At 51.2% G+C, this 22,755-nt stretch overlaps 1 protein-coding gene across 1 annotated transcript; it reads right to left on the reverse strand.

The window, feature by feature from the left end:
• Nucleotides 1-65: 65 nt before the first annotated feature.
• Nucleotides 66-22,440, reverse strand: EDN3 (endothelin 3; the record flags this gene model as incomplete). The annotated part of the gene is made up of 6 exons (XM_082432079.1): nucleotides 66-599; nucleotides 3,454-3,534; nucleotides 4,665-4,838; nucleotides 21,472-21,875; nucleotides 22,149-22,258; nucleotides 22,392-22,440. 6 exons carry the CDS (start codon nucleotides 22,438-22,440, stop codon nucleotides 560-562), a joined length of 858 nt encoding a protein of 285 aa, XP_082288205.1. The 3' UTR covers nucleotides 66-559.
• Between the last annotated feature and the right edge of the window lie 315 nt (nucleotides 22,441-22,755).

The raw sequence follows: 22,755 nt of genomic DNA on the forward strand, positions 1-22,755 counted from the left end.
AGGTCCACGGAAAACTGACGTGTAACCATGCATATCACACCAGCGAGAAAAACCCACATCAGAGCAAACTTTGAGATTTTTTTTATTATGCATTTGACAGTATTTTCTGTGTTAGCACAATGAATGAATTTCTCTCCGAGATATCATCTTGCCACAGAGACAAACAGTGCACAGGTGTTTAAAAATGTGATTCAAGCCCTAAGGACTGAGGTGGGAATCAGAACACGTCTCTCTATGTACAGAGGCTTTGCGTTGAACACGTCCGCCAAAAGGAGTTGACACAGAGAACAGTTTCACAATAAATAATTGCTTCTCTAAACTGTACCCCATCCTGCTGGCAAATCAGTCCCTTCCATTTCCTTGTGACACTCGCTTTTACACCTGTAACACTTAGGATATACTCATCGAAAATTTAGCATTTGGTCAAGGCTAGCACCCTGGCATCCACCATCACATCAGGACCTCGGCAGGCACTCAAATGCCGGCTCTTATCTCTCTGCCGTCGGGGGAGGAGGCGGCCTCTCCCCATCCCCGTGGATGACTAAACACTCCATCAGCTTCAGACGCTCAGCAATCTCAGCGTGGCCGCTAGAGCGCAGCTGAAAGAGATTGCGAACTGTCAGGTGTTACAATTCCCAGTTGTTGCCAATTACATAGATAAATAGAAATTTACATAACTTACAAAGCGGTTGTGTTTGCAGCTTATTTTGAAGCCCTTTCCCCAAAGATCCACATTTCTTCCTGAAAACAAATATCACCTTAATAGCCTTGAGCTGGGGCTGCCTTTACAGTGGCTTCCTGGCAACTGGGTCTGTTGTTCATCGTCTGCCTGTCTGTGAAGGGCACAGAAGTCTCTCTGCTGCACACCCGCCTGGGGGTTCAAAACCCGCAGGTGTTAATTTCCTCCTTTTCTTATCACAAACATCAAGGTTTCTTCTTTCTTTCTTTTTTTTTTGGAGATACATTCTTTTAGTGGGACCAAGCACAGCTGAAAATGCCTGTCTAAATCCTATAAGCTTCAAACTCATCAAACCTGTACAGCTGTGATCTGCGTCTCAAGTTGACGCCGGGCGGCCTCAGTGGCTCACACCCCACGCCTGCCCCATGTGAGGGCTCAGACGTCGGCATGCTCCTGCCAGGGCCTGCATCTGTTCCAACATGGACACGGGGTTACATTTGCAAAGAGTTAGCTTGAAGTCCACTTATTCTCCAAGAGAAGTGGCTTTGCAACGTGCCATACCTCTCCGCAAACAATTTCCTGCATGAAACCGGAGCCCTGGGCGTCGGGACCCAGGGCACAGCTGGGATCGTTTTACCCATTAGGGAAACTGGGGTCTTTGGATGGGGCATTCTTGGGGAAGGGCTGTATTGTTAAGTGAGGACCCTTTGAGTGGGTTTTCTCCCCCAGGCAAAACTCATTTCTTGTCCTCAAAGAGGTGGAAATGTGAACCGAGCAGGAGCCATAACTGAGGCCTTCCTGCTGCAGGACCCTCTCCCAGGGGGCTCCTGAAAGGGCAGGCAGAGCCTGGGAGGCGGGGAGGTCCACTGCCGGGGCAAGCATTTGATGGTGGAGGTCTAAAGCCTACTTGCTTTGTCTGGCCTTGACTTTAACCTATCTCGGAAAAGGGGGGCAAAAGAAAAAAAAGAGGCCTGTTACAAAAGAAGAGCTCTCTGCTGGCTGAAAGAGGAGACGTCTCCCCAGCCTATCTCTAGCCCGTTCCCTGTTTTGAACGGAACCTCCTTGCCAGAGCTTCTAGGCAATTTCAGAGCCTGCCATCCACCTGGGAAGGTGTGAGCACAATCATCGCTGCTGACGTGGCCACGGCGAGTTCTCTCTCCCACAGTCTGGTCCCATCTTTGATGATCACAAGCTCAGGATGGCAGCAGCTTCCACTCTGAGAATGTCAATCTGGAGATTACTAACTTGAGTCTTGCAAGAAAGTAGGGACCGTGCTTATAAGGAAAGACTTTTTCTTCCCAAGTAAAGCGTCTTACAGGAGCTTGACATGCATCGTAAAGACCTAGAAGAAGCACCTTTCCAGGCCCCAGTGGGACATCTGTGCCACCGTTCTCATCTCCTGAACATCCAACAGAATGATAACACCAACAGCAAAAGCAACCAGTGCTTTTTCTGTGCTGGCCTCTGCTGCCTTCCTAGAGCACACCCAGCACAGCACATTCCTACCACAGGGCCTTTGCACTTACCCTTCCCCTGCCTGACATCCCCTTCCCTTCCTCATCCCTCTGGCTCACCCCTCCCCACTTCCTCCAGTTCTTTATGCCAATGTCACCTGGCCAGTGAGACCACCCCTGTCCACCCAAACTGCAGCCACCCTCCAACACTTCCTGCCCCCAGCCTGCTTCCTGCTCTCCTTCACATGCCCTGCTCTGTGTTTAATGTATTGGTTTGCTATCTGTTTTCCCCACTATTTAAGTGCCAGGAAGGCTGACCTTCTGCATTATTCCCTGTGGTGTCCCCAGCATCTAGGACGGTGCCCTGCACATCACAGGTGCTCAACAAATCTTTGCTGAATTGAATACATGCCACGATGGATGGTGGTTTTAATCACATCCCTCCCTTGCGGAGAAGGGTTTGGGTTTGGGTTTGGGGTGAGGAAGAGGAGAAGAAGGAAGAAGGAAGAAGAGGCAAAGTGGGGACCAGCTGGGGCCTAATTCATGCTCTCCTGGGGTCTGTCTCTGCCTCTCCTCTGCATTTTTATTGTGGATGCTGACAGAACCCTCTCCAGACGACTCAAAGCAATCTGCCACCAATTCGGAAAGCCTCCTGCATACCAAACAGGGTTTAATCCTCCCTTGATCAGACCCTGTAGGACCCCAAGCCCCGCCCCAGGTCATTACTATGAACATCAATTACCATCCCATTGCAGATGTGTAGGCGACTCAGTAATAACGATTTCTGATCGACTGAATGACAAATAAACCCAGCTGGGCTGCAGGAAACCCTCAGGATCATACAAAAAAGACAAGTGGGTTAAAAAAAAAATTCCTAAAATGAACGGGAGGACTCGGAGGGCCTGGTGCCCAGCTGCTATAATTTGCCTCTGTCCAGAATCAGCTGCTGAAAAGAAGAAATGATTCTTTTCGTAGAGACCACCAGTTGCTATGGGAGCAGAGGCGCAACATGGGCACCGATAGATGAGTCTGCAGGGGCTCTGAGAGGCAGCGATCGGTGAGATTTGTCCAGACCTGGTGAAATCCAGGGCTGGACATCACTGCTCCAAAGCTACAGGGAGCACAGGACTCAGCTCCTAAGACGCGGGGCAGGCTGTCCACAGCTTTAGGCTGTTCTGTCCCCAGGGGTGATCTACCAGAAGCACCACTGCCTGTGGATGCCCACCACACGTGGTGTCCCACCGGCCGCCCGCACAGACCAGCTGCGCCCCACACATCCTCCGTGCCCCCACGTGGCAGCGACTCAGAAAGCAGCTTCACCTCCTCGGACGCACGCCCCTGGCAGCACCGCTGGCCTGCTTTCCTGCTTCTCTGTCAGGTGTTCGTGCCGTCCTTGAATTCCTGTGGGGAGAGAGCTGGTTTGAATGAATCAAGCCACATTTCCACAGGGCTGGTTCTTCAGCGTCCAATTATGAATGACTTCCTCTTCCCACCAACATGAGTGCGGTCCCCCAGGTCCGCATCTCAGGCACAGTTTCTGAAGGCTGAGCACATGGTGGGTGGACTTCTACCACAGTCCAGCCTCCACCCACACTGCTCAGTTATCCATCAGATGTTAAGGAGCCAAGAAGAAAAATGTAGTTGGCGCTGGGGTTTCTGGACAGCAGATCCTGGGCCCCTGGCTACCAGAGCACCTGCCGCATAGAAAGCCCCTCTGCTTGTGTGTTTTACTTGCTGAGAAGCACCTGGAGGTCCCATCCCGCCAGCAATGGCTCTTGGAAGAGGCTTTACAAGGCAGCTCTGCCTGGCGGGGTTGATGGATCTTGGCCCAAAGTAAAGAAAAAGAGGACCAGGAGCATGAGTAGTAAAAAACCCGCTTACATGGCGACCACGGGCCGAACCTAGGCTCCGCTTGTTTATTCAAGTCCACAGTGACTCACGAGCTTCTCTCCAGCAGTTAGAGTAGACTACAGGGGCTCCAACTCGGGGGCCTGGGGGGCCACCAAGTAAGATGATGAGTGACACAGGTGAATGGACGTTGCATGTCCCACTAGAACCTGAGTGGCCCTCATTTGGTTCCAGCCTATCCGGCCAAGAGGGGATGTGGGCTGGTGAGACCAGATGGTCCCATTTGCTATTTTTAGAGAAGCTAAAAATATGCATTTGTTGAGGAGGGGGGTGATTCTGCAATTTTTAAGTGTTGGCAACTTATTCAAATTTTGGCAGCTTGCTGTGCAGTCCAGAAGAAATACGTCTGGAGACCAGACACGGCCGTGGCCACGCTGCAGGCCTTGCTTTGAAAGGCAGTGAAGGGACGGGGCTGCGGCACCTTCGGCGTGCAGCCTGCGCCCTCCCCGCCTGCAGGACCGCGTCGGGCGGTACAGGCAGAGCCCTGCTGCACCCACACGGCCCAGGGCAACCGATCTCTGGAAATGCAGAAAGCCAGGGAGGAGGGTCATACCCGCGGGCAGCCGGGGTCCGGGGAGGGGGTCGTACCCGCGGGCAGCCGGGGTCCGGGGAGGGGGTCGTACCCGTGGGCAGCCGGGGTCCAGGCGCAGAAGTGCACGCAGGCGGCGTCCTCGCTCTCCGCACAGGCGCAGCGCGGCGTCCCCTTCGACGGCTGCGAGCTCTGCGGAAAGGTCCCGGCCGACCTCCTGCCCCGGAAGCTGCCTCTGTAGTTGGACAGTCCATAGGGCACAGTCCGTCTGCAAAGGACAGAGAAAGGTCAGGGCCACGTCTGGACGAACCGCCCCAGCCTCCCTGCTCGTGGAGCTGGCGAGGGCGTCCGAGATGGTGGGCCTGGGTGTGGATGAGGCAGGCGGTGCAGTCCTGTCCCAGGAACGGGTGTCCACACCCTCCCCTGCACTTGGGGCCTTGGGAAGACTCTGGAGTGGATCCTTCATCCCCGCTACCCGCTACTCCCCAGGCAGTGGGCTGGGGCAGCTGGGGTGGAAAGATGGGGAGACCCTGGGGGAGATGGACGATGGCCTCCTCTTGCGGAGGGAGCAAGCAGACGCTGGGTGGATGCATTTTTAGTCTTTTCAAGACCCAACCATGGCCAGCACGCCTCCCAGCCCGGGTCCTTCCAGGGCAGTTCTGGTTTTCCTTCCAGCACTCAAACCCCTGACATGGACAGTCCTGCTGACCCGAACGCTGACCCCAGTCTTCATCCTTGAGCCAGCGGCACATGAGCCTGGTCATCCAGACCAATAAGACGCCTTCCAAACCCGCAGCCCAAGGCCGGCCCTGGCTCCCGCCCTGCTGGCCACCGAATTTCTTCCGTGTGCACATCGTATTTATAGTCTGCACCAACTGGAATAGGACAAATCCAATTACGGCCGTTAGAGACACATCCTGGCCCCTGAACACGGCTTCCTCAAAGCCACAAACGTCAGGGGAACCCTCTGTGCCCTGTGAGATTCAGCCAAGGACAGAACTGACCTTGGGAAAAGTCTTCTTATGAAACTGTTTATCCATTTCATTTATGGTTGGAGCTGGGACGAGGGTGATGGTGTCATTTGAAACAATAAATGTTTACATCTGTTTCTTATGCTCGTGTCCATCCAAACCACTGCTCTCCAGGGATGGGAGGACACGGCCAGGCAATTCAGTGGGAAAAAGTTAAAAGCATATGCTTAATTCATTAGCACTACTGAACAGGATTTGGGGGACAGATTACTAATAACTAGAGGAAACACGTGTGGCCAAAAGTTACTTTTCCAATAAGTCTTGGCTTTCCCGCTAGTCCCCGAGATCAACCACCTTGGTTTCTGTGAGCCCCATGGAGTATCACCAATCATCCACCTCAAAAGGGGTTCTGACATTCTCTGTGCGTTTTCAAAATAGCATCAAATAGAATTTCCTTTAATTTGAAACACATGCCGTGGAGCCTTTCTGGGGCGGTGAGGGCAGAGTGGGGGGGGTGCCCCATCGTGACCTGATGCTTGGAACGAACCTGTTCCCTGCTGGGCAGGAGACTGGAGCTAAGAACATAACCCCATAACCCCACCCTCTCTCTCTTTTCCCCTCTCCCCACTCCCTCCCACCCAAGTGAGTTGAGAAATGGCCTTGTAGTGGCTTCCCTGGATCCAAGCAGGCCCAGTACTGAGCAGTCTGTGCTCACAGGATAGAGAAAGCAAGCAGGGGCCAGTCCCCTTCTGAGCTGAATCTTGGCTAAAACCCCATCTTTTCTCAGGAATGGGAAATAGGGGTGGGGGTGAGGTAGCAAAACAATACAGACATTGTGGTGAGGCAGGATTTGGCTAAAGGTATAGATTTCCAGTAATAGGGCCACATTAAATCTCTAGGTGTTGACATTAAACCCAGACCCCCATTTCTTGGTGAAAATGACACACAAGGAATAACAACCAAGGCTCCCATTTTTCCATCAACAGCAAGACCTGCGATTTTGAAATTGCTGTCAGTGGATTAGGCGTTTGTGTGCGCAGAGCCACTCAACTTTGCAAACGCACAAAGTGTTTTTAGTGAGCAAACAAGGCGACGTGGTATTTGGTAATAGAGAACCGCTAAGCGCTTTCCCAGCAGCCTCGTGGGAGGAGCTAGTATGCAAATGAGCCCTTGTAACTTTCCAAGAATGCTTATGGAGGCAGGAAACCCCTGCTCCAAGCCCCAGGTGCGCACTCCGCTGGCTGACCTGGAAGCCGGTGGGGGATGACGAAAGCTATGAACCAGAGGACTTAAGAGATGGTCCAGACCACAGAAGGCCCGCCCCCCCATCAAGAGTTCCAGCTCCAACAAAGGCCCACCTCCCATAGGTCGAAAACTTAAAGGTTTTTAAATCAATCTGATAAGTGCTTAAATAAGAGAGTTCAGCTTCAAAACATCTTGGAAGTTGGAGCTTGATGTTAGGATTGTGGGGCTCCTTGGAGTTCCGTGTTGGAACATGGCAGCACAAGGTACATTGCCTTCCAACCTGCTCCATCCCACATGCAGGCCAAGCTCCATCTACCCGCCATTCCACAAGCAGCTGTCCCCTGACCACCCTGTAGGCCTTGGGAGATGTGCTGGAGCCCTGTTCTGTCCGTGGGTATCAGACCCCGGAAGTGGGCTCAGGGACATCTGAGTAGAGGGATTCCAGGATCGTGAATACCTGGAACATGGTCTAGAAGAAGGGGTATATGGCTTTCAGTCTCATAGACTCCTTGCAATGGGGTGGGAGATATGGCCAGAGGAGGGTCAGAAGCACCCTCTACGCCACAGGGCCCAGGGCAGGTGTCTTTCTTTTTTCTATATATATATATTGTTTTAAATTAATTAATTAATTAATTTATTTATTTATTTTTGGCTGCGTTGGGTCTTCATGGCTGTGCACAGGCTTTCTCTAGGTGTGGCGAGTGGGGGCTACTCTTCGTTGAGATGTGCGGGCTTCTCGTTGCGTTGGCTTCTCTTGTTGCGGAGCACGGGCTCTAGGCGCGCGGGCTTCAGTAGCTGTGGCTCGCGAGCTCTAGAGCGCAGGCTCGGTAGTTGTGGCGCACGGGCTTAGTTGCTCCGTGGCATGTGGGGTCTTCCCGGACCAGGGCTCGAACCCGTGTCCCCTGCATTGGCAGGCAGATTCTTAACCACTGCGCCACCAGGGAAGCCCCTAGGTGTCTTTAGGTTTAAGAGTGGATACCAGCTCCTCAAGGGTACAAGAAAGGGCTACTTCTTTTGCACCTGCTGTGGACCCAGTACAAGGCTGAGCAAATGAAGACTATTAATTAAGCAACTGGTTGTTGATTGTGAGATAAACTAGTCCAATAAGACTGGATTCTCTCCAACCTAAAACATTCAACAACCACAAAATTCATTACAAAGAATTTCCAACACTTGCCAAGCATCCACTATATCTGGGCATACCTCATTTTATTGCACTTCACAGATATTATGGATTTTACAAATTGAAGCTTTGTGGCAACCCTGCATTGTCAGATGATGATTAGCATTTTTTAGCAATAAAGTATTTTTTAAGGGATATACATTTTTTTAGACATAATGCTATTGCATACCTAATGGACTACAGTATAGCATAAACATAACTCTAATATGCATTAGAAACCAAAAAATTCGTGTGACTTGCTTTTTCACTTCGTTGAGGCTGTCTGGAACCAAATCCACAGTATTTTCAAGGTCTGCCTGTATCTCCATGGTATTAGTCTAAGTGTGATGAGGATGCAGAAAGGCCTTAAGGAGTTCACATGCTACTGGTGTATGAAAACAGTACAGGTAAAGGAAACCTGACAAGCCAATACGCCCAGGTATGTGCAAGGTACACAGAGCACAGAGAAAGGTTACCTAGTCATCCCATTATTATGTTGTAAAGCACTTACATGATGAGCACTCCACCCGCTCCACAGTTTCCTGATCTATGAAAGGGTTGTCAGACGGACTGAATGATACACTGCACTGCATGAAAAATGCTTAGCAAAGAGCTCCTAGTGGTGAATTAATGTGGCTGCCATTGTTGCATTTTTTGGTCTGGGAATTCAAGTGAGTTGTACCAGGCAGAAAAACCCCATCTACCAGGCCTGCGTTTGAGATGTGTGACTAAGTAATAAAGACAGGTAAGAAGGAACCAGAGTGCCGCATGGCACAGCAGTGCCATTCTTTGCCAGGCTTCCTTTTGGCTGGTCCATCATTCTACACTGTCTGCCCAATAAGCACTCATGTTCTAATTGTTTTGGTACCTTTATCATTTCTTGAGTGTTTCCTGAATGGTGAATTGGAAGGACCCAATGATGGAACCAGGAAAATGAAGTTAAATCAGCTGAGAACTTTGACCAGCACACCATCTGACCTATGGTTTAGCCTGTGTTTTACAGTGGGGCTTAGAGAACACAATTCTTTGTAAAAGTAGTCAGCTCTTCCACCTGTTAATGTTCCAGTTATAACACAGAGCTCCAAACAAAACAGAAGCAGATGAGAAGATGAGTCCGAGTGCTCTTAGACAAAACACCCCAAAACATTCACATAGGCAATGTCTAGCATTGTGTGTATTTGTATAATAAATTGTCCTCAGCGTATGTGGTCAGAACATTCATTATTTGCTCAGTGATGGTGGTGCCAGAGTCATATATACCATTTAACATTTTCTCCCATATGTCACACATAAATGTTAAATACTAAACTTCCAAATCTCCTGTATTCATTGTTCATCTGCATCATCACACTGGAAGAACTTTATTTCTTTCTACAAGAAGTTTTTAAATAAGGAAAGTTGAATGTTTCTTTTAAGAATCTGTTTTTAAGTTCACTGTTGCCTTTTCCTAAACGAATCAACCATCTCCATCTCTCTGATCGGAAAATTGGCTTCAGTCCCTGAAGTGAAAGGAGGGAAACATATTCACAAGGGTCAGCCAGAAGCAGCAAAAGGAGCTTCACTGGCCAAATTCTAAATTCTCAGGAAAGTTTATCAAATTGTCCTTGAAGACCCAGTTATCATATCCTGCCCCCCAACACTGAATAGCACTCAACGAATATTTGTGGAGTGGTTTTCAATGTATGGGCCCTGGACTAGACTCTGGGTGAACATCCATGAATGAGACAAACCAGTGGCCCTGTACACACACAGTTTTAATCTAGTACAGAGGTTAGCAAATTGGCATTTTTGCGGGCTTCATCCAATCAGAAGAGGGTGGTTTTTCTTTAATCTGAAAATTTCACATAAACATCACAATTTCCAGCTTCTCTTGTATAACTGGAAGTTATACTCACTCCAACCCCACACTCCAACATGGCAGCAGGTGTCTGGAGCTGAGTGATACTGTCAGAGCCTGGCTCAAGCTCTCTATTGGGCCCCAGTCCCTGTATCTGTCCTTCTTTGCTTGCTTCTCTCACCTGTCTAGCCCTCAGAGGCATCTCAGTTTACAACCCCTGCTCTAGTGGCTTGTCCCATAAAGCAAAGCCAGACAGGTCAAGTGACATGGTGACAAAATTAGCACCTGCTACTATTTTTACAAATAAAGGTGCTGTCATTATCAATTCAAAAAGCCTAGGTTCTAGTGGAGTGTCTCCCCAACAAACAGAACATTTTCACTTCACGGTCAGAACATCAAGTTGATGCTCTGTCTTCTCTGGTTCACATTTTTCCTTCTGAAAGGGAAAGCAAGGACAGGATCGCCTTTGGGACACACTGTACAGAAGGTGCGACTCTGGTGACCGGTCCTGCAGCCGAGAGGAAGGGGAACAACTGTTTCCCAGGGGTAGGCAGACAGGCAGGGGCAGCAGCCCCAGCTGCCAGGCACCAGCAGTCATTAGATACTGCCCCCCCCCAACACTCCCCAGAGAATCAACTTCGGGACTCCAACATGCTTTCTAACTAGGGCTTGATTTCAGATTTTATTAAATTCCTTCCTTAGAAGACACCACTCACTTGTTCTCTCAAGCTTCAGAATATCTTCTTGGGCAAGGAAGAAAGTGTGGATCAACTTCACTGACTGTCTTTGTAACCTTAGCCAGAAAAAACTGCTAGCTAAGAACTCTGTTTAAGAGTAAGACAGGATGAAGTAACTTCAGGAAGTGGCTGAATATTCAAAGGCCTATAAAAGCATCCATTCACTTCAACAAGCATCTAGTGGACCACCCCCCCACCCCCCCCACTGCCACTTTGCACAAAGACATAGAGGCAAGAGGGAAACACCAGCTCAGAGAGAGGAGTACCCCTCTGGAAGGACTTAAAAGCCCAGAATTCTCTAGAGCCTGGAATCACCGCTGGCTGTTTTTGTCTCCTGGAATCCAGTCTCTTATCTTTCCCCTGGGGAATTATCCCTCCCTCCCTGTGTGAGGTCGTGCAGAGACTGTCGATTGACAGTCTCACCTTCCCCTGCCTCAGGACTCAACAGGTGACCCAAGCTGGCCCATCACATCCTCTCCCTCCCAAGACTCCTGAGCAAAGCAATTCAAGGTCAGAAAATACTCTGAAGCTGCTACTTGCCAGGTGGCTCCGTCCTGCCTTGTCTGTTCGACCGTGCTCCCACTGGGACCCCCAGTCCTGTCTCGGTACCTCTCCTTTCTAAACCTGGTGCTGCTTCTCCCTCCCTTCCAGTCTGTGGGCCACGCTGTGTCCTCCCAATAAACTCCTATGCTGTGTCAGCAACACTAGGTTTCTGTTGCTTACGACCAGTGACCTCTAGCTGACCCTGGAACTCACTTTCTCCAGATGGATGCGACCGTGATCTCTTGGGCTTCATAGAAAGACCCGGAGTCTCTGCAGCTGACAAGGACAAGTAGAGATTTTCTTCATCGAAGCAAACACAAAAGAATATGTTCCGAATCAGGACAAGACCTAGCCCACGAAGCTGGCTGGAAGCCTTTCTTCCCAGGTATGCCCACTGTGAAATGTTTGGTTCGGATCACACTGTCCTTTGGGCAGGTGGAAGCAAGCGTATGACCCCATGACGCTCAGAGCCCAGCCCCCAGATACTTGGCTGACCACCTCACAAGGCTTACCCTGCAGTGACTTGACTCCTTGTCCACTCACCAAACACCTGTGAAAGTCTGCTTGGGACAGGCCTTGGGCCAGACAACCACTGGGTGCCCTTCCAACCTCCAGGAAAGAAAATAGTCAAACTATATCCCTCCTTGACCTCGTTATGCAAGCAGAAACACACACACATGCTTTCTGGTTCTGAAGAATACAACACAAACTTCATGCTCACAAACAACATAAAGTGAACTGGCAAGTTGTAGCTTTACTTCTGCAGAAAATCCCCGCATCTCTAAGTGGGAAGATCCCAAGGCAAATTGTTCCTCCACCACCTGGCAATGGAGAAAGTCCTCCTGCAGCCTCAGAAATAGCCAATGACCCCAGAGCATTTAGAAATATCAAAAGAGTGAGCAATGTGCTGTGGGTTGGAGGTTAATTTTTTTTTAAGACATTCCCCCCACCCCCACCCACCCCAAAAAAAAACAACCCATGATTTTTTAATTTATCCAGGACTTGGTTGTTGGGGAATTTTACCAGAATTACATACATTTTCAAAGAGAACATTGACTCTCCATCAATCGGACCCAAGGAATGGAGGCGTTCCTCACCTCTGCTGCAGGTGTAGCTTCCTTCTTGTCCCCCGGGGTTGGTAACAGCTGGTCTCTGCCTGTTCACCTCGGCACCCAGGGCAGCCCAGGCAGTACCTGGCTCAGAGCAGGTGCCCAATAACACCTCAACATCTCAATAACAAAGGTCTGCTACGTGAAGAAAGGAGGGAGGGAAGGAGGTCTCAATTGGCCATTTCTTCTAGGCCATGGCCAGTCTGCCAAATGTACAGAATTCCTGGCTGAGTCACTGGATTTCACTATCGTTGTCCTCAGTCGGCCCCTCTTTGAGGTTCTTCTAGAGAGAACATGGTCTCTAGATCACTAGAAATGGAAGAACCATGTCTTGCTAGTAACTTCCGCAGACACGTGAGGAAGAAACCAGGCTACCCGGATGGATGAGGCCTCAGAGACAAAACCAGAGGCTTCCCTCGGCAGACAGACCCAGGTTTCTGGCCCAAATTGAAGACTAGCTCCCTGAGAGGCCCTAGGTGAGTGGCTTCTCTCTGGGGTTGACAAATGAAATCACTGGCTCTCCGGAGGGTCCGTCCAGCTCCAAATTCCATCGAGAGATTCCCGAACGCCCTCACTGTTACTTGAGCATCTCTGAACAGCACAAATCCTAGAGCAGGGCCCAGCCCTTCTCTCCAGCAATTAAACCACAATGAAATGTGGGGTCTCTACCCTACCCAAGCGGAGAGATTCCCAGGATCTCACCAACTGTATTTAGAAAGCTTTGGCCCAAAGAGTAGGACTCTCCCACGCCCTACCGCCACATAACGGAGCTTAAAAATCACCCCAAAGCCACAGGTTATATCATCCCATCAGCTCCCTGGACACGGCAGCCTCCTCCCCTAATGCAGACACAGGGGCTCTGAATGAAGGATATTTGACCAGTGGTCAAAGCAAGGGAGAACGGCAGAAAAAGCCTTCTGTGTTTGGTGTGTGGGGTGGGATTTCCAAGAGTGACAGCTTTAAAAAAAAAAAAAAGTTAGGGCAACAAACGCCTGCAATATTTGGAGAATGAAGCCATCTATGGAATCCAACAGATTAGCTGGTTTCCCCTCCATCTGGTACAACCCAAATGCGTCCATATGAGTTAGGCTAGAGTTTCTCTCCCCAACCCCCAGTGACCCTAACGAATTCCAGGTCGAATGTAGGCATGAGCAATCCACGTCTGTCTGGCATGGCCTCATTATAACTTTATGCAAAGCTGCAGACTGATGTGGCTCAAAATAGTTCCCAGCAGTGGAAACAGAAGGGGTAAAATAAGGAGCAAGTATTTTTTTAAGAATGGGGGTATTTGTACAGGGATTAAAAAGAAAAAATACAGACACCATCACACATCCCTTTAAATAACCCACAGGAAGCAAGAGAAGACACCGTTGCTAATTTTCAGGAGATTTCATCTTAAGGATGGAAAAGTCCTACTGAAGGAAGACATGCTCGCCATGGCAACAAAAATAAGGACACTCATTTTCTTCCTAATCTAATTGTTTGCATCCTGTGGTAGCTCTGATCACTTGATTGCTTACCTCAAACTAAGAAGACTTGAGTCCCTCTAGAGAGACAGGCTTTATCCCCAAACAAGAACCAAGCACAGGGTCAGATCCTGTCTTTATTAAAAATGTCGATATTTGGTTGATTATGACTAGTAATGTTTGCACTAATTTTGACTTTTTAAAAATATCGCATTAAGTTTTATTTTACTTTTTGACATCTTCAAGTTTGCACCTGAAAGAGCGGGTCATGAGCCTCACCCTATTCTCCACCCTGCAAGAAACCCATGGAAATCAGATTTAGAAAAACCCAGAAAAGCTACAGACACCTCTGCTCTCTTGCCAACTTGCTTCTGACTTCTGGCAAAGCTGTTGGCCGCTCCCCAAGTTGTGGGCGGTTCGTGCCATCATTGAGCAAGAAAGGATCACAGCACCTCGGCCACATCAGCCTCCGAGGCTTTCTCATGGATGCATGAATCTGTTTCTGTTTTTTAAATTACTGGGCCGGGCACAGGGTTCGCTGGCTGCCCTGTTCTAGTGTTACTGTTTATTAAGGCCTCCTGCTAAGTCAGCCCTGAGAGGCTATAAAAGAAGAGAAGATGTCCAGGGCTCTGAACATTGCCAAGTTCTCCCAAAGCTCTTGGCTCCCCTGAGATTCTGAGCTGGGGCAGATGAGAAAGGCCAGGGGACGCCCTATCCTGCTGTCCATTCCTGGGAGACTCGGCGGGGGAGCAGGACTTTAGAAACCCCCTGAACTGTGTCTGGACCGGCAGCTCATCTACATTGTGGCCATTGCCCGGATTTATTTTCCTTCCAAATAAAATTGGTTCCTAGGGCTTCCCTGGTGGCGCAGTGGTTGAGAATCTGCCTGCCGATGCAGGGGACACGGGTTCGAGCCCCGGTCTGGGAGGATTCCACATGCCACGGAGCAACTACGCCCGTGAGCCACAATCACTGAGCCTGTGCGTCTGGAGCCTGTGCTCTGCAACAAGAGAGGCCGCGATAGTGAGAGGCCCGCGCACCGCGATGAAGAGTGGCCCCCGCTCGCCGCAACTGGAGAAAGCCCTCGCACAGAAACTAAGACCCAACACAGCCATAAATAAATAAATAAATAAATAAATAAATAAATAAATAAATAAATAAATAAATAAATAAAAATAAATGGCTATGCCTTCCTGGGACTGGGTGTGCTAATGCCTAAAAAAAAAAAAAATTGGTTCCTATCCCAAATAGGGGGAAAGTGTGTGTGTGTGTGTGTGTGTGTGTGTGTGTGTGTGTGTGCGCACACACGTGTCCCATTTTAAGGAGGTCTCCGTTTCCACCGAAACATGACTTAGAATGAGATGGGGTCATTTCCCTCTTAAACAGTTGATCTATTTGTTATGTGCTCCAAAGCTGAGCGTCAGTGACACGGGGTTCCCTGGAGCTAGGAAAGGGGCCCCAGGCAGCCCCACTGGACGTGCTGAGATGCACATCCCAGGGCGGGATGGAGAGCTGGCGGTACAAAGCCCTGTGAGCTCCGACCCAGCCGCGGGACCCCCTTAACGAAAGCAATGTTTGCTGCCCAGCTTCCTTTGTTTTAAATTCTTGCAGGAATATACCGCACCAGAGATGTCACAGCCTTTCATCTGCCTTCAGATTTAAGGCCAAGTTCCTAGCTGCAATGCCCCTTTCATCTAGCAGAAATCTAAATTCTCCCTCCAGGGTCATGCAGGGTCACGACCTCTTTGTACCGAGTTTTCTCGAGGCAAATCAAACTGCCTTCCAGCCTCAAGCCTCTTTCTCATCCAGTCAGGATCAGATGCATTTCAACGAACCCATCTTTGTCCCTGGATATCTCACCTCCTCACACCCACTCTGGGGTAGAAAAGGGGACTTTCAGTCCAAGTGAACCCAACCGGAAGGTCACCTTGTGTGAGCCGACCTTGCCAACAAACTCTGAAATTTAGCCCTGAGGCCCTCAAATTTTAAAGACGCATCTTGCCGTGAAATGTTCTGAGCTACTGCTACCCAGACTCAAAATTGGGATGTAAACGTCTACTAGATTTCCAAGGGGGAGATGGTTACACGGAAGGGAAACAACTCAGAGCGTAAAAACAAGATCAGTCAGAACCCTGAGTTCAAGATCATTTTTAGTCTGGCTGATACAGTCTTTTCTTATGTGTCCTTATTTATTTACCATTTTTGTAAACAGATTCCGTAGTTATTTCCTGGGATCCCTTCCTAGTGGCCCCCACTCAGGTCCCCGGCGGTGCTGGGTCCATGGAAATTGTGTCTATTCTGTTGGACTCACCCGCATTAAGATTTCATCGTTCAACAAAAAAGTTCTAAACAGATCATTCGAATTATCCTGAAATGCCAGACCCCCTCCCTCTCCCCTGCTTCACTGTACCCACCTCCCCATTTAGCAGAGGGAGCCCAGGGCAGTGCCTTCAGAGAACACCATGCCCTGTTCCCCAAAATTCTAATTATTTACCAAGGTAAGTAGGACTCAAACAAGAAAGGAGGGGCAGAAAGGGCAGGACCAAATCTCATCAAGCCTGTAACAACCTTTGGCCACCAGAGCGCTTATCAAGCCGCTTATCAGCAGTCAGCCAAACACACCTTTTCCCAGGGTCTGTAAACCTTATGCAAATCAAATGCTAATAGACTGCGCACCAAGGGCCATAGAGTAGGGAAAAACTGAGGTACCCGGGTGCGCGCTCCTCAGTGTTACTGCAGGAGGCAGCGCAAGACCAGTTGGAGGGTCCAAGGAAGCCCACCTCAGCAGGATTTGAGCTTCTCAGTCACCGGCATCTCCAATCAGGGACTGGGATACGGCAGGTGGGCCGGCAGGAAGGGCTATGCAGCCCCAGGGGCTGTACAGTTATCTGCGTGGTCGTGTCTTTGAGGTACTGAGTGTCTACTAGAGTCCAGACACTGTGCTGAGAATGCCCCTCGCGCCTTCTCATGTCATCCTCACACATCTTTATTCATAGAAGTCACGGTCAACATCAGTGTGGACCACTGTCACCATCATCACCATCGTCTACATGATCATGACGAAGCTCAGAAAGACTATCCTTCTGCCTCGAAAGCTGCATCTCCAGCAATGATACTCCCAGTCCTGACTCACGGGTCACGTGACTGTTATTGGGGTCTCTGAAATCACATGGTGGGTGGGCAGCTGGCCCCGTATCAGTGGGAGGCTGGTAAACCAGGTCCATCCTTTCCTCTGGGATGTTCTCCAACTTAAAACGTCCTTTCTTAGAAACGTGCTGGCCTATCTCTCTTGAACAACACAGGAGGCAAAGGTGAGTCTGTTGAATTGTTGCCTTTTTGTGGTAGAATACATTGAAATACAATTAAAATGTTTTGTTATTATTATTTTTACACTGCTTCTTTGGGGAAACAAATGTCGTTCCTCAGTCAGTGTGGCCAGGTTGATCATCTTGTTAGGTCACCATCCTAGAGTCACACTGATGTCTGCAACTTACCCAGGGGCACAGGGAGAGGGTGGCACCACCCCCAGGCCATGCAGCGTGTCACATCCAGGACACAGGGCAGAGCTCCTGGGTCTGGAGTCTTCCCACGAGATTACAGAGCCCAGATTTTCCACCACAGCCGTGATTCCAAACATCCTGCACTGCTCTTTCCAGAAATACATTCCTACTTGTCAGCCCATGTGGCTCAGATTTTTGTTTGGAAACATGGTCACTGTCACCGCATCACAATGCCTCCCTCATCATGTCCTTGGAGGGATTTAACAGATGGCAGTTTCCCTCAATTCTCAGGAAAAAAGTGGGAAGGAACAGAGCAGGGTTCCTTGCTGGGGGCCCTGCAGCTAACTCCACTGGCCATCTGAGAATGAGTGGTTTCACTCCATAGCCAGGTGTACAGTGGCAGGTGCAGAGGGACTGCCCTGCTATGGGGTACCATTAGCACTGAGAGCTCTGTGATGGTTAATTTTTTATGTGTCAACTTGGCTGGGCCATGGTACCCAGATATGTGACCAAATGCCAGTCTCGATGTTGCTAGGGAGGTATATTTTAGAGGCAATTAACATTTAAATCAGTAGACGTTGAGTAAAGCAGATTACCCTTCATAACGTGGGTGGGCCTCGTCCAATCAGGTGAAGGAGAGGACAGAGAGGAGTGAGGTGCCCTGAGCAGGAAGGGAATTCTGCCTCCAGGATGCCTCAGACTGAAGACTGCAACATCAGCTCCTCTGTGTGTGTGTGTGCGTGTGTGTGTGTGTGTGTGTGTGGTGTGTTTATATACACATAGATATCTACACACACACGTCCTGTTAGTTCCATCTCTCTGGAGACCCTGACAGACACAATCCCCCAGCATGTCATAGGACACTCCTGTTTTTGAAGTATTCTCATGGAAAACAACCCCGAGTGCACAGGGATGTAAGCACATGGGCTACTTGTCCCTACTTCTCTCCTTATTATCTTATTCTTGGCAAATTTTCCATGGCCATAAGACGGGATGTGTTCTTCTCTGGTGTGGAGTTTTGTTTTTGTTTCTGTTGGCAACGGTGGGGTTGCTGGGGGGAGGGGAGGGGCGGGGCTTCCTAACGTGGCCAAGGAGAGCCATGAGCACCCCTTGTCCCGTGGGTGAGCTGGCATCTCAGCCGCCTCCCCAGGGGCAAGAAGGGCAGTGCCCAGGACGCACTTGGTTCATTTCTCTTTGGGGTCCCGGATCTTCTGGAAGAAACAATGGAAGTTATGGGCAACAGCCCTGGAAAAATCCACATTCCCGCACACGTTTATAGGGATGTGAGACCTCTGGCAGCATCCACACGCCCTGGGACAGCACGCCTCATTTGTGGGAGAAAGACCCGCAGACAGAACCTCAGTGACAACAAAGACAAGGGCCTCACAGGAAGTCACCAGCGTTACTGAGATCTACTACTTGCTGGGTGCTGCTCGAGCTCAGGTCTGGAAGAACCAAGTGCGTAGAAGGATGTGGGGAAACCAGAGAACTTGGATCTCATACCCAGAAAATACCTCTGGGAGCAGCTGGTCTCTCGGGCCTTAACTTTCCACGTGAGATACAGTAACTACAGCATCCCTCCTGAAGCTTTTGGGTCCTTAAACGCAGCCAAAACGATCATTCTCCAAGAATGCCTGCAACCTTGCAAGCCTCCTTCCGAGGCACAGCCGGATTTTTGCCTCTGCCTCCACGTGACCGGAAGGCAGTAGAAGGAAAGACAGCAGGAGCTGAAAATCACCCGAAGTTCAAGACTCTCGATTTAGGCATGAGGCTCCAGACTCCTGCGGGTTCCCAGCACAGCCAGCGGTGGGGACAGGATGCAACTCACACCCTGGAGAAGTTTCGAGAGAGCAAGAGGGTCTGCTAAAGAAGAGGGGGTGACAGCTAAGGGGTGGGGGGCAGAAGCTGGAAAAGTCCTCAGTGCGTGCTACCCTTGTCCGTTTAACTCAATCCAGCCATTTTTCAGATGCTTCCATTTCTCCAAAGGTCCAAGTTCCCTAAAACCCATTTCCTCACTTCGCGATCTTATCCAAGATGTTTTAAAGTTTGCCAGTGGACCTGTCCATATATCAACAGAGAATTTTTGGAAGGAAGGAAAGAAAGAGGGAGGGAGGGAGGAGGAAAAGAAAGGAAGACAGAGAAAGACCATCCAGGAACATCTTCCGTATAAAAATTATGTTGCTTGTCTGACTTCAAAATGCTCAAGTCTGGCTATTGTCATTTTTTTTGTTTCCCCGGGTAGCTCACGAAACTCCCAAACACCATATTTAATCCTTTTCCCCTAGTGTTTAAAATGAATCAGGGTCAGGGAAGAGGGGAAGAGGTAAATCAAGCTGTGAGGGGAACGTTAGCAAGTTGGCTGTCCTAGAAAAAGCCAAAGACCCATGGCTTCAACTCAGGCCCTACACGACAGCTCAGAACTGGGAGACAGGATTCCCACCAGGTCGCAGGGCTTCGTGACAATCGCTTCCCGCAGCCACTGCTCAGGGCTTGGCAACAGGCAGAGAACTAAGGTGGTCTCCAAATATCCCCTCCTTCCTCCCCTCCTCTCCTCTGCAAAGGCCCCCCTGCCCCAAACTTGCTTAGCTTTCTTCTTTCTCCTTCTAGACCCACAGCTTGGGATTCCTACCAAGGCTGCCCTCAGTCCTGGGTTCTGTGAAGCTCATTTGGTCAGAGGACAATGCCGGGAAGATAAGAATCAGAAAGGACAAGTGTCAGGGTGATGGGGCTGTAGGAGAAGGTGACCCTGATCACTGTCTGAGAATAGAAGGCAATCAGTGACAGCCCGTCCAGGAGTCCCTCCCCAGCACACATCACTGTTATGACCTGGCCCCACCCTCCCTACTGTGGGCTGACGGTATGTGTAGGAACCTGATCGGACACAGCCCGGCAAGCAAATTCTGCCATCTGGGTCAGCTTCATTTTGGGGGACCCGGGATAAAATGCAAACATGGAGCCCTTGCTTCAAAAAGTATTAAGCATTTCCATCGCTGTGCTGCACACCTGAAACTAACATGATATTGTAAGTCAACTATACTTCGATTTTTTTTAAAAAAGTATTAAGCATTTCAAGATGGCGACAATACACTTTAAACCATGAGGGTCTTTCTGAGCTGGAACCCTGTGCACACGTCCAGGCTCCCCGCTGGAGCCAGCCCTGCTTGCCATGCTGGACAACAGGGTGACTTTCCAGACCTCTCCCAGATGTACTTACAGGGCTCATGACCTGGTTTGAAACACATTCGGCCCCCCAGGTTCACCCTCCTTTGCATTTCATCTTCAAGGTATCGGTGAAACAAGGTGGGTATGTGAGGCCCATCGAGATATCACCCGGGGTGCTCAGAGGCTAGACGGCTCGGAATGAAGGAACCCCTGAAGGACACGAATCAAGGGGCTCCAAACACAGTGGCAAAGTTGCCTTTCCAGGCCAAGGGCTCCAGGACGGCTAAGAATCCCTAGTCAGGTGCAAGCAGGACGCCCAAGAGATCCCAAGAATACCTAGAGACATCTAGAGACGTCTGGTCCAAGTCCCAGATTTTAGAGACCAGGAAGGCGAAGCCCAAAGGCTGGTGAGCAGGGCAAGGTCAAGCCCTCTTCACAGTTTGCAGGATGATGTTTCTGCGGAAGGGGTTCCTGAACTGAGCCGCTGCCCACGGCCTCGGGAGAGAGTGGGCTTTACAGCAAGGAGACCCCACCACTAACTCAGGTGCCACTGTCTCGGTCCTGCAGTAAGAGAGTTCTCAGGGACCGGAAGGGACAAGGGGAGCTGTCTGGGGCAGGGGGTGACAGCCTGGGGAGGACCCGTGGGCTTGACCCCCCCCCCCAGGAGGTAAGGAGCCTGAAGCCCATGGAATTTCACCCCTATGGGGCAGGTTCCACTAGGCCCTGCCAAGCCCACCCCTGTGCTCCCTAGACAGCAGGCTGCTTTCAAGGAATCTGAAACTCCTTGGAGCCTGGCGGGGTCAGCAAGGGGGGCCAGGCCCACTTAGCCCCTGGGGCAGGAGATAACTTTCGGGGCTTCTTCCCTCCCAGAGGGACTTCTCAGGTGTCTAATCCCTCTGGCTGGCTCATTTCACGCAGAGGGAGGGCTCGCCCTTCCACCGGATCAGAAACTCTGGGGTTGGGTTTCTCCTGGGCCAGACCCTCAGAGGGGATGGGGGGGTCACACCCTTGACCTGCAGACCTGACCTGGGCTGGCAGGAGAGCCTAGCGAGGGCTGAAGGCTGTGCCAGGCGGGCTCTGGGCTGACCAGGCTGGGATGGGACCAGGTCATCCCGGAGTGTGAAGAGAGGGGCCTGGCCCAGGAGCCCCCGCCCCCAGGGCTGACTCACTCAGGAGTGTTGATCCAGATGATGTCCAGGTGGCAATAGTAGACACACTCTTTGTCCTTGTAGGTAAAACATGTACAGCGCCGGGCTCGGTGGTGCACAGGGCCCCCCTTGGCCGCCTGCTCCCCAAACCGACCAGGTCCCTCCGCCTGCCCAGGGCTTCGGGGGCTTGGACCGCGCACTGCTGTTGTGGGCACAGTCTCCTCCGTGTCCCCCTCCGATCTGGCTGCAGAGGGGGCCCGGGGCTCGCCGCTCCTGCCAGCGTCCCCAGGCTGGGGGCGAGGCGCCAATCCTGCAGAAGGCAGATGGAGGGGCTCCTGAGTTGCCGAGGGTGCAGGCCCCGGACACCCACCATCTCCCAAAACCCAGGGGAGGGGGAGAGCCAAACTTTCTGCCAAGTTTGCAAGCTAATGGCACTTTCTGTTAAGTCTCCAAGCTACGCCCGAGGTTCAGAAAAGCGTGCAAAGCTAGGCGCGCAGTTTCCGAAAAGTTTGCAAGTTGCGTGCACCCTTGGTGAAAAGCTTGGGAGCTCTTCTCGTCGCGCAGCCGGCAAGCTATCTGTGCCCGCTGAAAACGTGCAAGCATTGTGCAGGCTTTCGGAAAACTCTGCAGTCATTTTGCACAGTTTGTGAATCGTTTGCAAACTTTTGGAAAAGTTCCCGACTTCACGAAAAATCGACAAAGTCCTCCCCGGGCCCCGGGTCTCCAGCATGCGTGTGGGCTGCAACCTCCCGAGCCCGCGGGGGGTCCGTGCCCTCAGGTTCTGCCCCCCAGCCCGCCCCCCGGGCGCCTGCAGGGGTGGCGAGCCGGGGCCAGAGGCCTCTGCCAGCGATGCCCCCTTCCCCGCGCCCCCCGCCCCGCCCGTCCCGGGGTCCTTTTGTGTGCGCTCGCGCCAGGAGCCGCGCGCCGCCCCTCCCGCTTACCTGCGGCGGTCACTGCGAGCCCGAAAAGGAACCACAGCCGCAGCTCCATGAACCCCGGTCGGCCGCGGGAGCACCGGGCCGGAGGACGGACGCCTGTGGCCGCGAAAGGGCGCTCGTGCCGGGCACAGCGGGCCTCGCCCTCCGGCTAGGGGGTCTTCGAGGCCGGCCGCCGGCTGGCTGCGTCCCGGGCTGCGGCCAGGAGTTGGCTGCGACGGTCGCGAACTTCAGAGCGCGCTACCCATCCCGGCGCAGGGCTGGCCGGCTGTGGGCTCCGGCTCTTCTGCTTCCCGCACCACCCCCCTCGCCTCCCCGCCCCCCGGAGGGGCTGGAGCTGCCGCGCAGGGCCTTTGAACCCGGGGCGCAC

This window comes from Balaenoptera physalus, assembly GCF_965194825.1.
Source record: "Balaenoptera physalus genome assembly, chromosome: 16".
Taxonomy (NCBI): domain Eukaryota; kingdom Metazoa; phylum Chordata; class Mammalia; order Artiodactyla; family Balaenopteridae; genus Balaenoptera; species Balaenoptera physalus.